This window comes from Larus michahellis, chromosome 23 (assembly GCF_964199755.1).
Source record: "Larus michahellis chromosome 23, bLarMic1.1, whole genome shotgun sequence".
In the NCBI taxonomy this organism is placed as follows: domain Eukaryota; kingdom Metazoa; phylum Chordata; class Aves; order Charadriiformes; family Laridae; genus Larus; species Larus michahellis.
Genome location: NC_133918.1, coordinates 5,400,594 through 5,423,669, shown reverse-complemented (window position 1 = coordinate 5,423,669; position 23,076 = coordinate 5,400,594). Strand labels below are relative to the sequence as shown.

General features: G+C 68.2%; 2 protein-coding genes across 8 annotated transcripts; both read right to left on the bottom strand.

The window, feature by feature from the left end:
* Nucleotides 1-125: 125 nt before the first annotated feature.
* Nucleotides 126-13,950, bottom strand: PDE4C (phosphodiesterase 4C). Of its 7 annotated transcripts, XM_074565605.1 has the most exons (16): nt 10,053-10,226; nt 9,290-9,498; nt 5,059-5,247; nt 4,939-4,975; nt 4,763-4,827; nt 4,595-4,644; nt 3,894-4,006; nt 3,662-3,755; nt 2,927-3,105; nt 2,745-2,843; nt 2,509-2,673; nt 2,318-2,417; nt 2,075-2,229; nt 1,851-1,973; nt 1,472-1,654; nt 126-1,399 (listed from the first exon to the last, which is right to left on the bottom strand). In XM_074565605.1, exons 1-16 carry the CDS (start codon nt 10,092-10,094, stop codon nt 881-883), a joined length of 2,322 nt encoding a protein of 773 aa, XP_074421706.1. In that variant the 5' UTR covers nt 10,095-10,226; the 3' UTR covers nt 126-880. The 7 variants fall into 7 exon arrangements, 6 of the variants coding, with proteins under 6 accessions (XP_074421706.1, XP_074421702.1, XP_074421704.1 ...); XM_074565601.1 differs by lacking the exons at nt 9,290-9,498; nt 10,053-10,226 and adding an exon at nt 7,177-7,509; XM_074565603.1 differs by lacking the exons at nt 9,290-9,498; nt 10,053-10,226 and adding an exon at nt 6,178-6,570.
* Nucleotides 13,951-15,814: 1,864 nt separating this feature from the next.
* JUND (JunD proto-oncogene, AP-1 transcription factor subunit) lies at nt 15,815-17,449 on the bottom strand. The gene has a single exon (XM_074565916.1). The coding sequence runs from the start codon at nt 17,286-17,288 to the stop codon at nt 16,335-16,337; it is 954 nt and encodes a 317-aa protein (XP_074422017.1). The 5' UTR covers nt 17,289-17,449; the 3' UTR covers nt 15,815-16,334.
* Nucleotides 17,450-23,076: the final 5,627 nt, after the last annotated feature.

The window sequence follows — 23,076 nt, the reverse complement described above, 5'->3', positions numbered from 1 at the left end:
CACGGAGCAAAGCCCTTGCCGGTGCCCGGTGGGAGATGGGGCCACCAACCCCGCCGCTCCCTGGGGACATTGTTCCAACCAGCGCGACCACGGCTCCCACAGCACGGTAAAAAGGCGCTTACAAGGGCCACATTTTGGGGGGGAACAAACCAGGTTTAATCTCTGGAAGGTGAAGGAAGAAACCGAGAGGACCCCAGGGGTTGCCCCCGTCCCTGTGGAGACGCGGGGAGGTTCTCGGGGCCCGAAGTGCAAAATACAAAGGCAGCGTTTTAAGTGCTGATCACAGAGCAGAAAGGCGGCTTTCTGCCACGGGAACGCGTGTGAGTGCACCGAGGTGAGGCTTGTATTAAAAAGTGAGCTACAAAAGGCTTTAAAAAGTGAACTCATCCCCAAATAAATAAACCACTGACTCGTGCCCGTGCCGTGCCCCAGTACGTGGCCACGTTGAGGTCCCTCGTGCTGAGGACTGTCACCAGCACCACCGTGGGGCTGCTGTTCCGTGAGGGGTCACCCGGAGAGACGCCGAAATGCATTTGGCTGTGCCTTGACCCCATGAGGGACCTCTTCCCGGAGCCCTGCAGGGCTGGGATGGGGCAGGAGCACAGTGTCCCCCAGCCCCGTCTGAAGGGGACAGGGACCTTTCCCAGCAGCTGTACAGGTGGGAGCAGGGGACAGTTGCTGGGAGAGGGCGAGCAGCGTCCTCATGCCCATCAGGACTTGCCCAGCTCCCGCACGGGGACACACTTTGGGTCCCTCCGCGTCCCAGTGCCTGCGGTGCCAGTGCTCTCCAATGCCAGCTCCCCACTGTCCCCAGCACTTGCCGGAGCAGCGCCCAGTCCCACGTCCCCGCAGCAGTGAGGGGACCCGCCGGCCGGTGCCGCTATGTGCCCAGGGGCAGGAATGTGACATTGCCCTCCATGTCCAGGCACAGCCCATGGCTGCCCTCAGGCCCCGGCACCGAGCGTCCACCACCACCACTGTCCTTCGGCAGCGTCCCCTCCAGCGCCCTCAGGTTGTCCACGTCCCTGGGGCGGGTGACAGGCGGGTCCTGGTCCCCGGGGCTGGGTGACAGGCGCTCGGTGTCAGCCAGCTCTGAGTCATCTGTGGCTGGTGTCTTGGAGCCGCTGTTGTCCTCATCCAAGGGGCTCTCGGCCCCTTCCAGCTCCGTGTCCGACTCACCCTCCTCCTCCTCCTCCAGCGTCAGCTCGAACTGGAACTTGTCGGTGGCAGTGGGGGACACTCCAGGTCCTTTGGGTGGTGGGGACGGGCTGCGCGGGATCATGCTCTGGTACCATTCCCGGTTGTCCTCCAGCGTGTCCAGGATCTCCTGGGCATCGGGGTGCACCAGGTCGGCCCACGTCTCCCACAGAGGGTGGGCGATGAAGTCGATGAAGCCCACCTGGGGGAAGGCAGAGCTGAGCCCCCAGCCTGGCCCTATGCCCCCCACCCCATGCCCATGCCAGTGCCCCACCTGGGACTTCTCCACGGAAGCGGTGTGCTTGTCGCACATGGGGCTGATCTCCATCCCCTTCTCCCGCTCCCGGTCGCCTTGGCGGAAGAACTCCACCATGATGCGGTCGGTCCACTGCCGGTAGAGCTCCAGCGGCTTCGTGGGGTTGCTGAGGTCGGCACAGTGCACCATGTTCTGCAGGACCTGTGGACACAGCCACGGCGTCGCTTACCCAAAGTCCTTTGCCCCCCAGGGCCACCACTCCTGTGCTAGGAACACCCTTGGCTATGGCCAACCGGGGTTGAGAGGGGTGGTGGCACCAAAGAGGACATCCCGGTAGCCCTGGTCAGAGCCAGGAACAATGCCAGGAAGGTTTCTCTACCCCCGTCCCCGCACCCACCTGGATCCGGTCGGAGTAGTTGTCCAGCAGCAGCACGCCCAGGCTGGTCACCTTCTTGGTCTCCACCATGGTTTTCAAATCCGCCAGCAGATTCATGTGCTTGGACATGTCCGTGGCCAGCACCTGGGCAGGGCAAGGTGGGAACGGGACTCAGCCTGACCCCACTACAAAGGCCCCCCCAGCCCGGACCCCCCCATCCTGGGGTGGTCTGGGCCCCCCCGTACCATGTCAATGGCCATTTTGCGGAGTGACTGCCTCTGCTTCTTGCTCAGGTTCTGGAAGATGTCGCAGTTCTCCTCCTGGAGAAGCTTGAAGCCCACGGCCAGGTGGTGGTTCTCCAGTACTGAGGCATCGTTGTACATCAGCGCCAGCTCCGAGTCTGTTAGACGGCACCAGTCACCCAGGGGTGGCTCCTGGACACCAGGGTCCCCCACGCTCCCCAGCTCCATCCCTGCATCCCGGCTCACTGGTGTTGATGAGGAACTGGTTGGAGACACCGGGGTGGTCAACATCATGGATGGCACTGGCGAAGATGGCAGCCATGATCTCCAGGTCCGTGAAGACAGCCTAGAAATAGTGAAAAAAGGCATTGCAGATGTGTTGTGGCCCCACCAGACACACCTGGTGGCCTCAATGGCCTTGGGTGACCAGGGCTCACCTCCAGCGCGGGCGTGGAGAGGAGGACATGGGTGGACTGAGCCACATCGGCAGCATGGATGCTGTTGTGGTAGGCCACATCGGCGTGGTAGTGGTCCTCCAGAGTCAGCATGTAGGTGATGAAGGTGTTGACGGGGATACGGAAGGTCTTCATCAGGTCACGCTCCTGCAGGGAGGCGGGAGGTGGCTCGTCCCCATCCAGGCATGGGGACAGGGACGTCCCGTTGGGATGCTCACCTGGAAGATGCTGTACATGAGGACCGTCAGCGGGCGGTTGCCTGAATACTCAGCGACTTTAAACACGTTGAGCCCCCACTTGTTGGTGTCCTCCAGCTCCTGGGGACCAGAGGAAGAGAGGTCCATGCGGGGCCAGCGCTGGGGACCCCATGGCTGGCCAGGTCACCCACGCTCGGGCCCACCTTGGCCAGCAGCCCCTCCTGGTCCGTCCGCACCCCGAAGCGGGGGATGCCAGCGGCGGCGAGGCTGGAGCCGTGCGTGAGCTTCCTGACGCCGCTGATCTGCGACATGGGGCGCTTCCTCCGCTCCTTCTCCTTGTCCTTGGCCAGCGCCGAGGGGATCTCCACCTCATGCTGTTTGTCTGGGCCAGCAAAGGGGGGGCTGTGAACAGGGCGGGAGCCCGATCCCACCCCCCAGCATCCCCCCGGTCACACTGATGATGTCATCTGGCGCGGATAACACCGCAACGCCATGGCAACGGGGGGGGCTGCATAGGGGATGCCCAGTGCTTTCCCTCACCCCCTTGAATGGGGCCACCCGCCTGCCATGGGACCCGTACCCTGCCCTGGGGACCCCCCGCCCCGGGGCCACAGGGATGGCCCCCAACAGCCCCAGTGCACCAGTATGCACCAGTATGCACCAGTGTGCATCAGTGCTCCCAGACAGGACAAAAGCTGTCACACCCCTAAGGCGGCAATCCCACGGGGACACATGGGACACACCACACCCCCACCCTTTGCCCACCCCGTTTAATTTCTTTGTAAGAAACAAGTGGGACCAGCTGCTGGCATCGCCTCCGCGGGCACCCGCCACCACGAGGTGCCACAGGATTCTGCCCAGGGCCCTGCCGGCGCCAAGCCCACCCCGCTACCAGCAGAGAGGTGACAGCAGGTGGCGTCCCCCGGGGGGGTCCTCACCCAGGAAGGTGCTGGAGATGTACTCGGAGACCTGGTTCCCCGAGCGGCTGGTCTCCGAGAGGTGCGTCAGCTCCCGGTTCAGCATCCTTTTGAACTGCGGGCAGCGGGCAGGGCTCAGCAGGGCGGGGGGCAGGCAGGACCCCCGTCTGCCCGTCCCGGGGCACTCTGCGGTGCAGGGGTCTCCGTGCCCTCCCCGAGGTGATGGGGGGAGGTCCATGCCGGGGTCCCTTACCTTGTTGGAGGCCATCTCGCTGACCGAGTGCCTGGTCTGCAGCGTCTCCAGCTGGTCCAGGCACCAGTCGAGCTCCTCCAGAGTCTCCCGCGAGAGCTTCTGGTGGGCATCCTCTGCCGGGGACAGCCACCGGCTTGGCAAGAGACCTGCCGGCGGCACGGCGGCCCAGCACAGGGGCACACGCAGGGTGCTGGCCGCAGTGCCAGCGAGTGGCTGTGCCACACCGAGCGCGGGGGCTCCCCGGCTCGGCTGCTCACATCCCCCCCTGAGCGGGGCGGCCGGGGGCACGGGGGGATGAGGGGGACCGGCCGGGGGTCGGGGTCGAGCATCCCCGGGGCAGCGGGGTTCAGCCCCGTCACACTGTCCCCATTGCGCGGCGTGCCACACTGTCCCCGTGGGGTGACGGCCAGCCCCGGGGCAGCCGAGCTCCCGCGGGGCCCCGCTCGCCGCCGGGGTTTTATTAATGGAAGGTTTGACGTCAACGGGAGCCTTTCCACCGCCGCCACGGCGCGAAGGGCGGCCAGGCGGGAGGAGCTGCCGAAAACCAGACATGGATCCCAAAGGGCAAAGCCGCAGCTCTATCTCGGCCAGGGGGGGCTTTGCTGCACCCCCCAGGGCCCAGCAGGACCCATCCCTGGGGACACAGGGACAGCCAGCTTACCCCAAAAGGGTCCCCCCCGTCTTCCCCGCCCGGCACTCACCGGTGAGGCTGGCCTTGCTCCCGGAGGGCAGGCTGCTGCTCGACGCTCGCCTGCAAAATGTGGGGGGCTGAGTGGTGGGGACCCCCAGGGTGGTGTGTCCCCCCCCTTGTCATGGCTCAGAGCCCCCCACCCAGGCGAGACCCCTCGCCCGTCCCACGGTCGACTCACTTGATGCCGCCGCGCTCCTGGAGGTGGGTCAAGTTGCTGCGGATGGTGCGGAGGCTGGCCAGGACCTGGGGGCGTTAGAGGGGGCTGGGGACGGGTGGACCCCCCCGGGACACCCGCCCTGGCGCTGGGTGCAGGGCCGTGTCCCCTCCTCACCAGGGCACGGGGACGGCACCTACCTGGGCGAATGGCGTGACGATCATGTCTTCTCCATGCCTGCGGGAGCAAAGGGAGTGTGAGCATCGGGGAGGGGAGCTGGGGGGCTCGGGGTGGGGGTCAGGGTTTGGGGGGGGACTCACAGGTCGCTGGCGATGGAGGAGTTGCGGGACATGGCTTTTGGGGACAGGTCGTAGTCGCTGTCAGAGCGGTAGAGGAAGGACTCACGGCGCTGGCCATGGGAGAAGGTTCCTTGCAGGACCAGCCCCGCGCCCGGGCTGGTCTGGGGGTCCGGCGCCCCACGGCCGGGGGGGCCATTCTCCAGGTCGAAGCTGCGAGGGGAGAGGGGACAGGGCTGATACGGGGTGGGGTGGCCCGGGGACCTCAGCCCGTGGCACAGGCTGGGGGATGCCACCAGATTTGCCGGGCTCTCCCTGCCACCATCACGCTCAGCCCAGCACGCCCGGGCTCAGTGGCCTCTGCGGCGACAGTGGCCACCACCCCGCCTGGCCCTGCCAGCTCCTGCACCCCGGTGCTGAGAACAGTCACAACTCAGTGCACATAGACCTCCTGGATGTCCTGCCAGCATGGCGGGTCCAGGACTGGGGACACCAGCTAGCAAAGGCGGGTTGTTCAATGTCACCCAGGTGGGACAGGACACCCTGAACTGAAGCCTCCAGCTCCAGAGACCCCAGCAGGGGTCAGCTCCTGCCCGTCCTGTCCCCTCCTTGTCCCCAGCACCGCAGTCCCCCGTTGCCCCACGTCCTGGAAAGCCCCAGAACCTCCATCAGCCTTGGCTCGGGGTGCCGTGTCCCACGGAGGGGACAGTGTCCTGGCGTGGCACAGAGCCAGGGGATGTCGAAGGACAAAAACCGCTGAGGAAGCCCTTGGGGGGCCTTTGGGGCCCTTGAGGGCCCTTGAGGAGGCCCTTGGGGACACACTGGTGGCAGCCTGGGGACACCCCAACCAGAGCCACCTGAGAGCCATGTGGGTCCCTGGGGGGACAGGGGACAGGGACGGTGATCCTGCGGTGTCCCTGCGGTGGCCATGGCCGCCTCATGCTCCTCCTGCTCCGCCAGCCCCGGGGTCATGGGAAAGGCTGTGTGTGGGGACGTGCCAAGGGTCACCCGGCGCCTGTCCCCTCCCGCAGCCGCCACCGCCATGGGGGACGCGCCACCCCAGAGCACTGGGTGAACTGGGAGAGCACGGGGGCCACTGGGACCACCCCGTCCCCCGCGTGCCGCCGGGAGCCCCGCACCTACCCGATGCAGGAGTGCCTCCGGGATGGGCACCGGCTGCCCGGCAGCATGTCCCCTCTCCGGCAGCCCCGGTCCCCGCGGCACGGCCGTCCCCGGCAGTGGCAGTGCCAGCCAGGCACCGTGTCATGCCAGCCCGCAGCCCCTTGTTTGCCTGCCTCTGCCTCGCGTCCCCGATGGTACCGGGGACACAAAGCCGCATTGTGGCTTCGCCGGCCCCGCGGGTGATGCCCGCGTCTGTCCCCGGCCCCGTGCCACCGCCTCTGACCCCGCTGCCACCCCAGGGGACAGCCCCCCGGGGCGGGCCGGGGACACACGAGCCCACGCCGTGGGGCTGGTGCCGAATTAAACCCCCTCGTTTGGATGACGGACTGTCGGCATTAATAACTGCCGAGCGGTGCCGGATGGCGGGGGGGTGCCGGGGGCTGCTATAAATAGATGCTGTTGCTGCTGTGGAGGGATCTGCTGATCCCCACGGCGCCCGCGCAGGTGGGGCCAACACCCCCCGGCACCCCCCAGCACCCCGGGGTCCGGGCAGGGGGGAGCCCCCAAACCAAGCCCTGTAGAGCTCCAATGGGGGGGGGGGAGGGGGGCAGCGAGGTGCCCGGCTGTGCCACGGTGGGTGGTTTGGTGCCATGCTGTGCCGGGAAAAGCCCCTCTGCCCTCCCCGACATGCTCCCCGCCGCGCCCCCGCCGTGGGGCTGACGCCCGTCACACCTGCTGGGTCACTGCCTGGCCATCGCTGCAATGAGTGCGTCCGTGCTCAGCCACGCTCAGCCGGCAGCTCCCCCCTGCCTGGCTCAGCCCCCCCGGCTGTGTGGTGACCCCCGCTGTCCCCTGCTCATCCCCCATGTCCCCGTGGGCCCACAGCCCTGGGGACGTGCCACAGCACTGGGGGGGGGTCCAGACTGACCCTGTCCCCGCAGCACAGCCTGGTGTCCCCTCCCGCCCACCCAGGGCTGAGCGCGGCCCCTCGCCGGGGACCCACCAGCGTCCCCCCCTTACCAGAGGGGATGCGCCACGGTGAAGCGCCGCTGCAGGCGGATGCTCTGGTTCATCAGGAGCTTCCTGAAGAGGATGGGGGAATTGCGGGGGGAATTGCAGGGGGAAGCCGACGGCGAAGCCCCTGGTGAGTGGTGCGCGGTGGGCAGCATGGCACAGCTCCGCGACCCCCAGCACGGCGGTGATGGTGGCGGCGAGGCCACGCTGCCCGCCGGTGCGGAGCAGGAAGCGAGTGGCCGTCCCAGCCCCAGCAGCCCCAGGAAACTTTCCATCCCCCTCCCGCCCGCGCCTGGGAAATTAAACAACTGTCTGGCTCCGGCAGCCCGCACATGGAGCGGGTCCCCCCCCCCGCCCCCGGGCTGCGCCAGCCCGGTGTGCGCCCGGGCATGTGGCCCCTCGCTGGCCCCGTGCCACCAGCCACATTGCTGTCCCCAAGGCGGCAGCTGCTCCCACAAGGACAGGAGTGCCGTGCCTGGACACACGGCAAAACGCCACGCTGAGCCCCCAGCGGCCACGACTTACGGAGTGGCTGTGCCGCGGTGCCACTGGGGGACACGGCTGAGCCTGGAGCATCCCGGACACGTGGTGCGGACATGCTACAGTGCCACCAAGGGACACAGCCAAGCCTGGAGCATCCCGGACATACAGCGCAAATGTGCCATGGTGCCACCGAGGGACACAGCTGAGCCTGGAGCATCCTGGGTACAGCCTGGGCATATGGTGTGGCCATGCCACAGTGACACTGAGGGACATGGCTGAGCCTGGGGCATCCCGGACAAGTGGTGTGGCCGTGCCACGGTGCCACCAAGGGACACAGCCAAGCCTGGACCATCCTGGACACACGGTGTGGCCGTGCCACAGTGCCACAGAAGGACACAGCCAAGCCTGGAGCATCCTAGACATGTAGTGTAGCCGTGCCACGGTGCCACCAAGTGATGTGTCTGACCCGGGAGCATCCTGGACACATGGTGTGGCCGTGCCACAGTGCCACCGAGGGACCTGTGAGAGCCAAATCCGCCCTGGGGCTCACACCGTGTCCCCAGCCCCTCCTCACTGCCTGGTGCGGGGCCATGCCTGGTGGGGACAGGGAGAAGCAGGATGAGGCCCGGCCGGCGGCGGTGGCACCCCTGGCCCGGCCATGGGAGACGGCGTCTGCTCAGCAGCGCCTGCGGGGACCCCAAAACCTGCCGGGTGGGGGTCCTGGTGGAGGGGTCCCCACTGGCTTCCAAGTGAGCATGATTATGGGGACATCAGGGCAGAGGGACGCTGGGACAGAGGGACATCAGGGGACACTGGGGCGGGGGCAGTGCTGGCCCCCCCAGTCTGCCTGGCAGCCAGCAGCCCCTGGGACATGGGCAGGACCGGCCACAGGACAGCCAGTCCCTGTTCCCAGGACAGCCAGTCCCTGTCCCCTCCCGGGCTGCGGCTGTCCCCGCTGGACACGTGTCTGTGCAGGGAGTGGACGTCGAGTGACACCGGAGCCAGGTCCCTTGTCCGTGCCAGCCCCATGCTGTCCCCACAAGCCGGGCTGGGACAGGCACGGGAGGGTAAGGGCCCAAAAATAACCCTGCAGCAGCAGAGTCGGGCCGAGCCACAGCGGGACTGAGGTCACTTTCGGTCAGGGCCAGGCGGGTGTCACCCAGCTGGGACAGGGGATGGGGACAAGGGGGGGGTGAGGAGGATGAGGACAGGGAATGGGGACGGGGGTGGGTGATGGGGACGGGGTGGCAGAGATGAGGGTGATGGAGGTGACGGGGATGGGGCGATGGGGATGGGGGTGATGGGGACGAGGGGATGGGGACGGGGACGGGGATGGGGGGGACAGGGAGGGGGGTGACGGGGACAGCCGGTGAGCGGGATGGACATCCCGGGGCCGCAGCAGTGGGGCCGGTGACAGAGGGGTTTGTCCCGGGCCCAGCAGCAGCCGCTGGCACCGGGCGCTCTGTGCTCTGCCGCTGCCGGTGCTGGTGCCGGTGCCGGTGCCCCGGGGCCGCTGTCCGCCCGCCGGTGCTGAAACCGGGAGTGGCACCGACGGCAGCACCGTGCCCGGTAACCCCATCCCGGAGCCAGCGGGGTGAGAAAACACACCACCCCTCCCGCCCGGTTTTGCTCTTACCGGGGGGGCTCGGCCTCGTCGCCGCTGCTGGGGCCGCTCTCCTCGATGGTGAAGACCACCCGGGCCCCCTCGGGCTCGGGGCCGCGGGCCGCCTCCGCCAACCGGCAGCCCAGCGGCGGCAGCAAGGGGGTTCCGGAGAAACGCCGTCGGACGGCGCCCACCGCCGCTCCCGGTCCCGGCGGGGCGGATTCGGCGGCGTCGCGGCAGCGCTGGGGGGGAACGGGGCGGCGGTGAGGGTCACGGGTACCGGTACCGTGGAGCTCTGCGGGGTGCTGCTCCCGGTGTCCGTGTGTGTGTGTCCCGCAGCACGGGGGTCCCTCCCCCGGGGAACACCCCCCTCCCCATCACCGGGCGCCGGTAGCGCGCGGGCTCCCCCTCCCGGGCACGGTGCCGCCCTGCGCCCCGGGGGCACCGGGGAAAGGGCGGGGGCGCGGGGACAGGGACACCGCCGGTGCACCGGGAGCGGCTCGGTCGCAGAGCACGGAGCCGCCGGGACACACACCCCCCTCCCGCCCCCCCGAGGGAACCCCCCCCGCCTCCCCCGGGACCCCGCCGGAAAAACCCCCGGAGCCGGCGCGCAATTACGCGGAGGTGAATAATAATTAACCGCCCATTAAGGGGATAATTAACTCCCGCCAAGCGCCGCCATCCCGGTTATTGCTGCCCGGGGGCCCGGCGCTGGGACGCTCGTACCGGGGACACCCCCCCCACCGGGGACACCCCCTCGCCCCCCTGTGCCCCCTGGGCCCGGTGCCGGTCTCACCTCCGCGCCGAGGAAGGGCAGCGCCGTCCGGCTCCGTCGCATCGCCGTCCCTGCGGGGGGGGGGGAAGCTCCGGGAGCCGCGGCCGGTGGGGGTTCGGCCGCGGGACCCCCCTCGCCCGCCCCGGGCCGGGACACGCGGGTTCCTCCCGCCCGTGATTTATGGGCGCCGGGTTTCGGCCGCGGCGCTGCCCAGGCTCAGCCCCCGCCTCGGGTTTCAGGGCCCCGCACAGCCCCCCTCCCCCCCGCCCCGGTGTCCCCGAGGGCTGGATGAGGATGGGCCACTCGGGGGGACATGGGCCCGAGGCCACGAGGATGGTCCGAAGCACCCGCCATGCTGGGATCCCGCCGGCGCCACGTTAATGATCAACCAAGGGACACCTGTTACCCACCGTCCCCCGGGAACCGGGGTGCACCGGGGGTGACTCAGCCGGTTGTGCCCATAAAGCCCCCCTGTCCCCCCCGGGACTGAGCCCTCCACGCCCCGGCCAGCAGCGGGAGCAGCCTCAGCGCGAGCCCGGGGGATGCTGACCCCCGCCACCGGGGTCCATGCTGCCGCCAGCCCCCCGCCCTCGCCCGCAGCCCCTTACCGGCGCCCGGTCCTCGCGGTGTGCCGCCGTCCTTGCAGCGCGCCGTGGCCTCCGCCGAGTGCAGTGGAGCAGAAGGAAGGCGATGTGCGTGCCTGGCCGCGCGCTCCCTCCCATCCCACCTTGCCGGGGGGGGGGCTGCGTGGCCCCCACCGCCCCGCGCACCACCGCACCCTGCACCCACCCTGCCCGGGGGCACCCCAGGGCTTCCAGCCAGGTGTGGGGGACCCCGAAAGCAGCCGGGGTGTCCCCCGGGACCGGGGTTTTTCCCCGCGCAGGGTGCAGAGCACACGGCAGACGGGAAACCAGAGCCAAAGCAGCAGCTTCTTTATTCATCAGCGTGGGCAGCCCGGTGGGGGCACAGCGGGGGGTCACCTGGGTGCGTGGTGGGTGATGGAGGACCTCTCGGTCACCCTGCTCTAGCGAAGAGAGAGAGAGCGGGGTGAGCACCCGCAGCCCAGCCCCGCTGCCCCCCATGGCCTCCCCATCCCCCCCACGCACCATGGGAACCTCGTCCAGGTGGTGGAAGCGGGGGGTCCCGCGCCGGCGGTGCAGCCACACCAGCAGCATCACCGCTCCCCCCACCAGCACACAGACGAAGAGGCAGATGATGACGACCAGGACAGGGTTCATCTTGGCGGGGGGCTGCGCTGTGGGGGCAAGACCCCGTTAGCCCCCCCCCGGCACCACCAAGCCCAGTGCCCAGCCCCCGCGTGCTGTGGCACTGTTGGGGCTCGAGAGGGCTTGAGATTCACTCCAGCCCCCCCCCCCCCCCCCCCCGCTATCCCACCCCTCACAAACTCGGCACCCAGCTCCCGTGTCACCTCCACCCGCGAGGGACCAGCCCTCCCACCCTCCCTGGCCGGGCTCCCGTGACACAAAGGCTGGGGGAGCCTCTCAACACCCCGTAAGGTGGATGGAGCAGCCCCGGGGGAGCTCTGGGCGCACACGGGGACCCGCACCCCAGAACCCCCCTGCCCCATCGTGCAAGTGCAGCCCCTGAGTGAGGGGTTTAGGGGGGACCCGGTGCTGCTGCCTTGTCCATGGCCACAGGCATGTCTGGGGGCTCCCTGCCCACACGGTGGCCCCCCAGCCTGGCTCTCACCTGAGTTATCAGCCACGGTGCTGGTGCCGCTGGCCAGTGTCGTTCTGGAGCTGGTGGCCAGGGTGCCGTTGGGTGCGGGGCTCGCCGTGGGCACAGGAGAGCTGGGAGCAGGAGTGGGGCTTGGGGGGCCGGGCGAGGATGGGACCGGCGCTGCTGTCGATCTGGAAGGATGCTTGGTGGTCGGGGAGCTGGGCACGGCTGGGTGGGACAGAGTCGGTGCTGCGGTCGTGTTGGATGGGGATGTCATAGGTGCTGAGGGAGGCGATGTCGTAGGTGCTGCGGTCGTGTTGGATGGGGATGTCATAGGTGCTGAGGGAGGCGATGTCGTAGGTGCTGCGGTCGTGTTGGATGGGGATGTCATAGGTGCTGAGGGAGGCGATGTCGTAGGTGCTGCGGTCGTGTTGGATGGGGATGTCATAGGTGCTGCAGGAGGCGATGGCGTAGGTGCTGCGGGAGGCGATGTCGTAGCTGGGTCGGTTAAAGGTATCGTAGGCAGTATCGAGCCCGGCGTCACGGAGGGAGATGCCACGGTTTGGTTGGATGAAGGTGGTGGAGATGCCGCTGTGGTGGCTTCGCTGGACGGAGACAACACTGTGGCCACGCTGGACAGATGCGTATTGGTCATCTCCGTGTTGGAGGGGGTCGGAGACATGTTGGATGTCCCCGGGCTGGCGGCTGTGAGTGTGCTGGATGGAGACCTTGGCCCTGAGTTGATTAGAAACACGGTGCTGTTGGGACTGGCGCCATGTCCTCTCTCGTGAAGGAGGGAGCTGGTCGACAAGGACACAGCAGGGCCATGGGGCAGCAGACCCCCGGCAGGAGGGCTCAGGGAAGGCCTGTCCCGGCTCCCGGCCCCACGGTGCTCATTTTCCAGCTGGTTTCACCATACACAGAGGACCAGAAAACCGGGATTTAGCCAATAGTGCATCCCAGAAAACCAGGGTCAGGAAGAGCCTCCCAAGGCATTGCGGCACAGGCACAGTGCCGCGGGGAGGAGCAGAGCAGCGTGGTGGTGGTGGGCATGTGCCCAAGGACACGTGCCAGCCCGGCCCTCGCGGCACCCACCAGCCAGCCCCAGGCCAGCACATGAGGGGGACTCCGCCATGGCCACGCGGGATGCGACAGCGTTTGCCGGGCAGCGCCAGCAGTGCCCTTATTTGCCAAAGTCCTGTTTGCAGAAGAGGAGGAGCAGGTCCTGCCTGGCCCCGCGGGGGACACCGGGGCAAAATGCCCCACGGCAGAGCTGGCGCCCAGTGCCAGCACCCAGGGGGGCTGGCGTGGCTGGCTGCTGGGTGTCCCCACAGCCACCGGGCCGGGCCATTCCCACCCAGCTGCCACCCTCCACCGGCATGGCGGCGAACCTGGGGCTGAGCACCCAACGTTGGGTGGCAGCTCCTGTGCCAAGACGGGTGAGCCAAGGCACCCTGGGGTGCAGGGGGGCTGCTGGGGGCCCGGGCTGGAAACGGGGGGGCCGGGCTGGGCCATGGTCCCACAGCAGCATGGGGTACCGGCGCCCTTTGCCCCTGGGGTGCCAAGGCGGTGCCGGAGCGCTCGCGCCACCCCGAGCACCAGCCGGCCCAGCCGGTTTGGCAGCACCGGGGCCGCATCCTGCCCCACGGGAGGGGCAGGGTGTTCACCTCCAGCCCGGGGAGCCCCCGGGGGGACGCTGGGGAGCAAGTGCAGCCCATCCCGGTGCCGTGGAACGCGGGGCTGGATCCGACCCCGCTGCAACCCCTCCACTCCCCGCGGTGACCCCCGGCCCCCGGAGACACAAGGACCCCCCCCCCAGCGCCCAGAGCACACCGAGCCCGTCCGTGCAGAGCAGGGGGGGCACACACCCCCCGTACCCCGGAGCACCCAGACCCCCCCTCCGGTGGCCGGTGCTGCAGGGCTGGGCGGGGAGACGCCATGGAGCCACCCCCCGGTGCCACCGGGACGCACTCCGGTGCTGCGGGGTGCACAGACCCCCCCCAGGACCCCCCGGGGCACACGGACACCCCCCCCCCCCGCCCCCGCCCCCGCCCCCGGTACCTGCAGCCAGCAGGGCAGAGGCGCAGCAGAGCAGCAGGCGGAGCGCGCCCCGGGCCATCCCGCCGCCCCGGGCCCGCTCTGCCGCCGCACGCCGCCGCCCCCGCCTTTATCCGCCCCGGCGGAGGCCACCCCGCCCGCGGCGCCCCCTGCCGGCACCGGGCCGCGCCGCACCCCCGGCACCCCGCGGGGACACCCCGACACGCCACCGGGCCTCGGCTCACCCCGCAACCCCCCCGACCGTGAGAACGGGCACCGGTAGCCACCGCTGCCCGCATATCGGGCCGGGGAGGACCAGGGTCCGGGTGGAGAGAGGGGGACAGCGGGGTGGGGGAATAGGGTGACACGGGGGCGTGGGAACATGGGGACACAGGGGCTGGGAGGTGTGGAGACATGGGGACACAGGGGTGTGAGGATATGGGGACATTGGGATGTGGGGACATGGGGACATGGAAGGGGTAGGGGGACATTAAGATGTGGGGACATGGGGACACAGAGGTGGGGGGTAGGGGGTATGGGGACACGGACACACAGGGGTGGTGGGGTGTGGGGACATGTGGACAGGGGGGTATGGGGACACAGGGACGCAAGGGTGTGGCGGGTGTGGGGGGACAGGGGTGGGGGGATGTAGGGACATGGGGACAGAGGGGAGCAGGGATGTGGGCACATGGGGACACAGTGATGTGAGGGACATGGGGAGGGGTGGGGACTTGAGGACAAAGGGATCTGGGGACACGGAGACTTGAGGCTGTCAGGACACAGGGATGCGGTGACACAGGGACAGGGTGACACCGGACCCGCTGCTGGAGGCAGCCGTGGGGCTGCGCTGGCTCTGCCATGGCCCCGGCAGACACCCCGTCTGTCCCCATGCTGGAGCAGCACATCCGGGGTGCAGCATGGCCGCGCCGGGACGGCGCTGCTTCCGCACGGCGGGGACAGGCGCTTCCTCCCGGCACCACGCCAGGTCCCCAGGGAGGCCGCGGGTCCCCCGCTGCCACCCACGGCGGGGCCCCAGCATGGGGGGCTCCCCGCCAACCCCCAAGAATGGGGAGTGATCCTCAGTGCCGGCACGGTATGGCATGGCTCGGCACACCGCGGCTGGAACAGGTCAGAGCAGCTCAGCCGACCTTCCTGCCACCGGTGTCACCATCCCCAAAGAGGGACGCTCCCAGAAAAGAGGGTCTGTCCCTCGGGACAGAGTGGGGACCTGGCCTCGCAGGTGGCAGACGCGAAGGAGGAGCGATGGCGGTGCCGGGAAGCAGAGGCCGAGTTGCTGAAGCCCAGGGAGGAGCCACAGAGGCTCGGCCTCACCGTCTGCCCCGGGGGGGGCCCAGCCGGGCACTGTGCGGTGATCCCAGGGTGCCATCAGTGTGGGGGGGGGGATTGGTGACCCCCCTGTAGAGCCACCAGCTGCCCCAGGGGTCTGGCAGGACAATGGCCAGGACAGAGCCATGGTCGGGACTAGCACCCCTGCCAGCAGCTGGGTTCCCCCCCCCACTACCTCCCTCCCCAAGCACAGGGACCCCCCAGACGAACCCCAGAACACCTCAGGAGACCACTAGTGACCCCAGAACTCCCACCAGGGAGCCCCTGTAACCCCAGAAGAGCCCCAAGGGAATCCCAGACCCCCTCCCAGTGGAGCCCCAAAACACCCCCAGTAGTCCCAGACCCCCACCCATGGGACCCCCACCCGTACCAGACCCCCCCCCAACATCCAAACCCTCCACCATGGCCGGACGAGATCCTCCCCCCCCCCCCAAAACACCCTCCGGCACCCACAACAACCCCGGAGCCCCCCCCCCAACACCCCCAAGGGACTGCGGGAGCCCCCCAGGAGTTACCCCCCACTCCCCGAATCTCCCCCTCCGGCCCCCATCACCCCCAGACCCCCACTGAGCCCCCCCATCCCTGCTCCCCCCCCCGGCCTCCCGCCCCAAGATGGCAGCCGGCCGCGCCGCTTCCTGCCCGCGCCGCCGCCGGGCCCATCCGTTCCCCCCCCGCGTCCCCGTTCTCCCCCGGCGCAGCAGACAGCGAGAGGCGGGATCTCCGTGTGGCGGAGAGGGGGGGATTTACTGGGGCCTGACTGGAATGTCTCGGGCGAGTCCCATGCGGGGGGCGGCCCCGGGCTCCCCCCTTAGTCCGGGAAGGGCGGCTTCGTCCCCCCTCCCTCAGGAACACGGTCCTTCTCCCTCCCCTCGCACCCTCAGTCCGGCGGCGGGGCGGGAAGGCGGCGTCCCCCGCCTCGGGAACACGGTCCTTCTCCCCTCACACCCTCAGTCCGTGCCCGGGGGAAGCGTGAGGGGAGCCCGGGTCCTCTCAGTCCGTCCGTGCCCCGGGAATGGCGGGGAAGCGCGAAGGGGACGCGGATCCTCCTAGTCCGTGCCCCGGGGAACCCGGATCCCCTCAGTCTGTGCCCCGGGAAGCGTGAGGGGGAGCCCGGGATCCCCTCAGTCCGTGCCTGGGGAACCCGGGTCACTTCAGTCCGTGCCCCGGGAGAAGCGTGAGGGGGAGCCCGGGGGTCCCCTCAGTCCGCGCCCCGGGGGAAGCCCCTCGGCGCCCCGCGGGTCAGTACGCCGGCACCTGGTGCTGGTGCTGGGGCAGGAGCTGGCAGCCGCTGTTGACGTGGCTGAGGACCTTCTGCTTGAGCTGGGCGACCTGCTCGCGGAGGAGGCTGGCGGTAGACGCCAGCTCCGTGTTCTGGCTCTTGAGGCTCTTCACCTTCTCCTCCAGGCGGGAGATCCGCTCCAGCTTCCTCTTGCGGCACTTGGAGGCGGCGATGCGGTTCCTCAGCCGCTTTCGTTCCGCCTTGATGCGCTCCTGCGTGTCCATGTCGATGGGGGAGAGCGGCGGGCTCTCCCCGAAGCTCGGCACCTCCGGGACGATCTGGGGTTCGTCCTTTAACGGCGGCGGGGGAGGCGGCGGGGGGAGCCGCGGCGGCGGGGCTGCGAAGGGGCCGGGGTCGGCGGCGTAGCTCACCGCCGGGTAGCTGCTGAGGTTGGCGTACACCGGCGGCTCCGGGGCCAGGCCGGCGGCGGGCAGCTCGCCCGCCCCGCCGCTGCTTCCTCCTCCGCCGCCGCCGCCTCCTCCACCGCCGCCGCCGCTTCCCGCCGCGCCGCCGCCCAGCTGGTTCTGCTTGTGCAAGTCCTCCAGCGCCTTCACGAAGCCCTCGGCGAACTCCTGCTCCTCGGAGGCGGCCGCTTTAGGGTAGAGGAACTGGCCGCTGGTGGGGGTGGTGGTCACCAGCCCGTTGGACTGGATGATGAGCCGCTCCAGCTCGGGAGAGGCCAGCTTCAGCAGACCCAGCTCGGCCGAGCCCAGCAAACCCGCCGCTTCGCCGCTCGCCGCTCCCGGTGCTTTCAACGCCGCCGCCACCTGCTCCGGTAAGGCCATCCCGAGCGCGTCCTTCTTCATCATGCTGCCGCCGTGAAAGGGCAGGAGGAGCCCGCTGCTACCGGAGGACGGGGCGAAGCCGCTGCCGAGGCCGCTCAACACATCATCATGGTAGAAGGGTGTTTCCATCCTCCTCCCCCGCCCGGCTGCGGGGGAACGGGGCCGGGGCGGGGGGGAGAGGGAGGAACGGGGCGAAGCGGAGGGAGGGGGGAAGGGCGGGGGAGGCGCCGGTAGCACCGGCCGCGGTCCCACTCTTGCGCGCGCACACACACGCGTCTAGCGCCGCCGCGGCCCCCGCGCCGCTTTAAATACCCGGCGCCGCCGCGGTGACCTCACCGCGCCGAGCTCCCATTGGCTGTAGATGACGTCCTCGCCCCGCCTCTCCCGCGCGGGGGGCGGGGCCTCCGCCCCGGGAGGCGGTGCCACGCCCACTCCGGGCCCCGGCCGTCGCCCGGGCGACCGGCGGGTAAACGGGACAACAGCGCGAGGGCCCCTGGGCTGACGTCAGGGCGGGGGGGGCGGGGGGGAGGGGCGGTCACGTGGCCTCGCGCCCCACCGGGGCTGCTCGGCACAAAAGGAGGGGCGGAGCGGGCACCGGGCACTGGGACGGGGCGCTGGGATCGAGCACCGGGTCCTAGCACAGGGAACGGCCACCGGCCACCAGCTCCGAGCACCAGGTCTGGGCACGGGGACCGGCCACCGGGTCTGAGCACCAGGTCCAGGCACTGGGACCAGCCCCCTGGTCCAAGCACCGGAACCGGCCACCAGGTCCGGGCACCGGCCAGCGGGTCTGAGCACCAGGCACCGGAACCAAGCACTAGGGCTGGGCACCGGCCACCGGGTCTGAGGACCAGGTCCAGGCCCTGGGACTGGCCCCCGGGTCCAAGCACTGGGACCAGCCCCCAGCAACCAGGTCCAAGCACGAGGTCCGGCCACCAGGGCCGGCCACCGGGTCCAAACACCGGGCACCGGGACCGGGTACCGAGCACTGGGACCAGGCTCCAGCCACTGGGTCCAAGCACTGGGTCTGGGCACCAGGACTGGTCGCCGGCCACTGGGACCAAGCACCGGGCACCGACCCCTGGGGCTGGGCACTGACCACTGGGACCGAGCACCGGGGCTGGGCACTGGGCACCTGCTGGGTCCCTGTCCCGGTGGGACGGGGCCACCATGGCCTACGTGCCCCCGGCACCTCCCTTGTCACAGCTTGTTTGTGTCCCTTGTCCCCCCCCCCCCCCAACCCTGACGTTTGCCGCCGGTGGCACCGGGGTTTGCCCGGCACGCACGCCGCATGGCGGGCAGCCAAACCGCGGGGCACCGTGGGGTCACGCCATCCCGGCTCCAGGCCAGGCCTGCCCCGCGCCCAGCGCTGCACGGGGTCAACCGGGCCTGGCCTCCCCCCGCCCCCCGCCCGCCGCCCCCGTGGCCCCCGTTCAACCGGCAACGAAGGGAAGGAGTTAAGCGGCGGCGGCGGCGGTGGTGGTGCACGTCACGGCCGGCCGAGCCCGCGGGCGGCTGAGGGGGTGGATCGGCGTCAGCAGCTGACGTCACCCGGCCCCGCGTGCGGCCGCCGCGCGGGGGGAGGCAGCGCCGATGGCCGACGATAACCCCCCGCACCGCAAGGGCAGGATGCGGCCCCCGCCGCGCAGGACGAGGGGTCCCGGCACGGCCGTGGGGACACCGGGGCCATGGGGACACTGGGGCCATGGGGACACCAAACCGCCCCTAATTACAGCCAGATGGTCCTGGGCCTGCGCTTAATGAGGGCAATAAATCAGCGGTGTTGGCCCCCAGGGTGTGGGGGGGCCGGCGGGAGCCCGCGCCGCGCGGGAGGTGATGGCTGTGCCCGTGCCACGCTGGCCCCGTGCTCGCTGTCACCCTGGTGTGGGCAAGGGCAGTGTCACGGCTGCCCGACCGCAGCCGACTGGCACAGCCTGGCACGGGATGGGACATAGGGACAGCACGGCACGGCATGGCATGGTGTGGGGGCATGGCAGGGCACGGGGAAAGGGGACAACGCGGCGCAGGGCATGGCACAGCTCAGCCCTGGCTGCGGGGAGGCTGCGGGGGACATGGGTGACACCCAGGACACGGGTGACACCCAGGATGGGGCTGGTGCAGCCCCCGGAGCCCACGCGGTGCCGGCACTGGGGAAACCGAGGCACAAGGGGGGGCTGGGACCAACGGGGACCTACCCTCCCCCAACAGCTGTTGTTAATTAAGCCCCAAATAAACCCAGTTGATTAACCCCCAAATAAACCGGAGCGTGGCCGAGCCCCGTCCCTGGGGCGCTCCTGTCCCTGCCAGCCCGTGGCCGCCGGTGTCCCGGCCCGTGGCGGTCGGCGGTGCCGGTGTCCCTGGGGCTCGGCGGAGCTCCCAGGTGAAGCCGCCATCGCGTTTCCGCCGCAAACCCGTCATTAGGGGTGCGGCCGCGGCCGGACCGGCAGGTTCAGACTTTCCGTCCTGACGAAACCCCGGCCGGTGAGGGACAGGCACCGGGGAGGGGACACACGGGGACCGCGGCGGGGTGGCAGGGGGATCCCCGATCCAGAGACACACCCCTGGGCATGGCTCCCACACCCCCTCGGCGTACGCCCCGGGGGCACCCATGTACGTGCCTGCGTGTCCCCCTGTGTCCCCCCTCCATGGCAATCGGGGCTGCGGCGGGACCAAACGAGCCCCAGGGAGGAACGAACCGGCCCCGGGGCCTCCCTGGGAGAGCGGCTGGCTGGTGGCCATGGATGCGAGCCACGAGCCCAGCCCAGCCACCGGCACATCCCCGTCACCCCCCCGGCGTCCATCCCCGAGGGTCACGGCACCCTGGGGTTCATCCTGCCACCCCACCCCTCCCACCACTGCTGCTCGTCCCACGTGTCCCCTGTCCCCAAACCCAAGACACTGCGGGTTGCCTTGCCGGTGGCAGCCCGATGCCCGTGGCAAGCCAGCGGCTTCATTTTCCTAATGAGCGTTTAATGAGGGTCATGATTCAGCAGCCCCTTCCGCCAGACCCGTGAGGAGCCCGAGCGGGGCGGCCCCTGTCCCCGGAGCTGGTGGCAAGTGCCACCGTCACCTCATCTGGGGGCTGGTGGCCGAAGCTGCTATTCCTGGAGGCATCGGAGCCCGGCTTGGCCCTACGAGCGGCCACTGAGTCACGCTGCGCCGTGCCACCTGCCACCCGGGCTATATTTACCCCAGAGCAGGCAGCGAGGATTTGGGATGAACCTATGCCGCCATCGGACCTCGACAGGGCAGGATGAGCCTGGAGCGGGGCCACGGTCACCGGAGCATCCTCACACCTCCAGTCCCCACACGGCTCCCGCTCTCCCCATTTCCCCAGCCCCACCGTGACCATTCCGTGGATCCAACTGGCTCCATCACACCGGCATTGCCTGATCCCACTCCAGCCGGGAGCCGAGACAAGGTGCCACACCGCTGTGGCTCCGACCGAGGACACAGGCTAGATCCAAACCAAGATGCCCATGGGCTACCATGGATGCACCCCCATCCCCCAACCCTGAGCTGCCCCCCGAAAAGGGAAGGAGCAGGAGAGCGTTTGCCACCCTGGGATTTGCACTGCGGGCACCGGGCGCTCGGGAGAAGCCGCCTCTTAGTCATCGCCGCAGGGAGGGAGAGAGGAACCAAGCCGGGAAAACAAGAAGTTGGGGGCTGCCAGCGCTCACCCCCAAAACCCACGCCGGTCCCCGAGGAAGCCCCGAGGGGCTGCGCTGCCCCCAGGTGTGTGTGTGTGTGTGTGTGGGGGGCCCAACAATCAAAGCCAAGAATTTAAAAAAAGAAAAATGAAAAAAAAAAAATTAGAAAGAAAGAAAGAAAACAAATTTAAAAAGGAAAAAGGAGGAGGAGGGTTTGACGTGTATTTTTAGTTGCTTAGCGCAGCCCTGAAATATTTCGGCAGCCACTCCCTCCGCGTCGCAGGCGGCTGCTGTGTAACTATTCCTGTGCTGCCTCCCCGGCCGGGCACAGAAGTTATGAGTCACAGCGAGGCAGCCGGCACCACCGAGCGTGGCACCGGAGACACGGCCCCGCGGCTGCCACGGGCCCCCTCGCCGTGAAAATGCCAGGGGAAGGCAGCGCGGAGGGTTTCCAGGATGGCCTTTGCCGGGTCCCCCCCTGCCCCAGCCCGTCTTTCCGGCCGGGACGCGTCGGTCCTGCCGGGCTGCGCGCACCCACCCACGCCGGCAGCGAGGCTCAGGCCTTTTTCCTCCTCTCTGCTTGTTGCTTTTATCTCGCTCCTCCCTGTTTTGGGTGTTGGTTTTTTTTTTTTTTCTTTTTTTTTTTTTTCCAAGCCACAGCTCGCCTCCCCGCACCCCTCCCTGGGCTGGAGCACCCCACAGCCCCAAACACCCTGGTTTTGGGGCAGAAAGGTCCAAAGTCACACACCCCAGGCTTGACGTGGCTCTCACTCAGAGCCATCTTCCACCCAACCTGCTGCCGCCTGTGTCCAATTGGCCAATAATGGCCAAGCTGGGGACAAAAATATTCCTACAGAGGTGGAAAAAGGAAGGGGGGAGGCAATCAGGGAAGGCTGATAAAGCCTGTGGTTGTAATTAAATGAAAGCAGAACTTAACGAGCTCCAACGCCTGACCCCAGAGCTCCGCCAGGAGATAAGGCGTACTTGGAGGACTCTACCCTGAGCCGAAGCCAAAGGTCCCATTATTGCGGTGAAGATTTATCGGGCCAGAACAGACCTTCAATCCAGACAGCGCCGCTGTCGTTCCCCTTTCCACCAGCACAGCTGTGACACGGGGAGTTTGTGCGGCTGGAGGGACCCGCAAGGGAGGGAGCGGGTTGGGACGGGAAAGTCTGACACAGGGCTCAGCCTGGGCTTCGTTAAAATGCCACGCGGGCGTTTACATCGAGCCCAAGCTCCCAGCAGGGAGGACACGCATGCCCCGTTCCCATCGCCTGGAGTTGGCTCTTCGGCAGAAGCCGGGGATGGGGATCGAGTGCTGGTGCTCCCGGTTAATGCCTCGCCGAGGAAAGGCGGTCACGGAGAACACGTGGCCGCTGTTAGAAACCACAGGTCTGACCCATCTGCTCGGGGATTTGTTACTTATCCCAGGGTTCATGCGAAGCCGGCCGCGGCGGGGGCAGGCAGGGCTCAGCGCCGTCGCAGACAGAGAGAGGGAGGTGTTTCGTACAGGTTGGCGATTTATTCCTACTCACCACTGCGCACGAGTTCTATAAACATTAAAAAAATAATTATATATAAAAGCATGTTCTTTCCTCATTTTTCACTACAGTGGTGATGGCAGAGAGTAGGCTTCAATACGGGAATCACTTGTAAAAAAACAAAATAAAAAAAAAACAAAACCCAAAACAAAACCAAAAAAAACCTGTTGAGAACAAATCGCAGTATCAGCTTTTCCCCTAAAATTAATCTATTTCATCCATCCAGGGGGCTGAGGGACGGCCAGAGCCTCGTTCTTCCCCCGGTGCCCCCATGCAGACACTCCATTCGGATCAGCCGGGATATCTTGTGGGTGCATTTTGCTCGTGGGAGCCTGCAGCCCAGGGGAGGGAAGACTGGAGCAACCCGAGCTGGAAATTCCCAGGAGCTTCCTTAACCCACGGGAGGGACACGCTCACGCGCCGCTCTGTGTCCCCAGGGAAAGGTAATCGGTGACGAGACAAGGAAATGACAAGTAGGTATAGTGAAGAAGAAAGAAGCTTGAGAACTACTGTCCGAGTTCAGGAATTTGTGTCACAAGCGCAAGGGAGGGAGTTTTTAAAGTGGAGGGGAAAATAAATCACTGCAGCTCAACAGCTCGGTTGCTTTTCAGGGGGAAAAAAAAAAAAAGCCAAAACAACGTAAAGAGTAAGGGGCACACCAGCCTTCCGTAAGAAAACATAGAAAACCCTTGCCTTGAAAGGAAGCTTCTAATCTGAAGTCAAATT